The 477-nt window shown below is 53.9% G+C and overlaps 2 protein-coding genes across 2 annotated transcripts in view; both read left to right on the plus strand.

Annotated features, from left to right (window-relative positions):
- The window catches only part of LOC119582171 (cilia- and flagella-associated protein 57-like), an 844-nt gene extending 442 nt beyond the window's left edge, over positions 1 to 402 (plus strand). Inside the window, exon 2 of the mRNA XM_037930408.1 lies at positions 35 to 402. Within this exon, the coding sequence (XP_037786336.1) occupies positions 35 to 341 (307 nt within the window). The 3' untranslated portion in view covers positions 342 to 402. The remainder of the gene's footprint in view (positions 1 to 34) is intronic.
- Positions 403 to 465: 63 nt separating this feature from the next.
- Positions 466 to 477, plus strand: part of LOC119582357 (cilia- and flagella-associated protein 57-like) — a 16,334-nt gene continuing 16,322 nt past the window's right edge. The window contains exon 1 of the mRNA XM_037930572.1: positions 466 to 471. Coding sequence (XP_037786500.1) covers positions 466 to 471 — 6 coding nt within the window. The remainder of the gene's footprint in view (positions 472 to 477) is intronic.

Raw genomic sequence — 477 nt, forward strand, 5'->3', positions numbered from 1 at the left:
CGTAACCCCCACCCACAATACCCCTCCCATACAGGCAATACCTAGGCGTATGTCGTGCGGGAGACTCGGCGGCGGTGAGCGTCTGGGACGTGGCGGCCCGCAAGCGGCTGCGGTTCCTGAGCTGCGCCGAGATGGTGAGCGAGCGCTACGTGGCGGCGGCGTTCAGCCCCGACGAGCGCATGGTGGCTGCGCAGGGCGGCCCACCCGACTGGACGCTCGTGCTCTTCCTGTGGGAGAAGGGGAAGGTGGGCAGCCGAGGCTTTCACATGCGCGGACCCGCATATCAGCGTTCCTGGAGGTTCAACGGGAGACAGCCGTGTTATAACCTCACACCTTTATAACAGATGAAATTATGAATATATTGTATTTAGATTTATTTACATTTTATTTCTAGATTAGCTTCCTATCTCCTCTCTTCTAAATTGTGTTCCCTCTTTACATGCGTAGCAATTAGTATAAAATGATATGATTGCATTT

The sequence above is a fragment of the Penaeus monodon genome, chromosome 15, assembly GCF_015228065.2.
Source record: "Penaeus monodon isolate SGIC_2016 chromosome 15, NSTDA_Pmon_1, whole genome shotgun sequence".
Lineage (NCBI taxonomy): Eukaryota > Metazoa > Arthropoda > Malacostraca > Decapoda > Penaeidae > Penaeus > Penaeus monodon.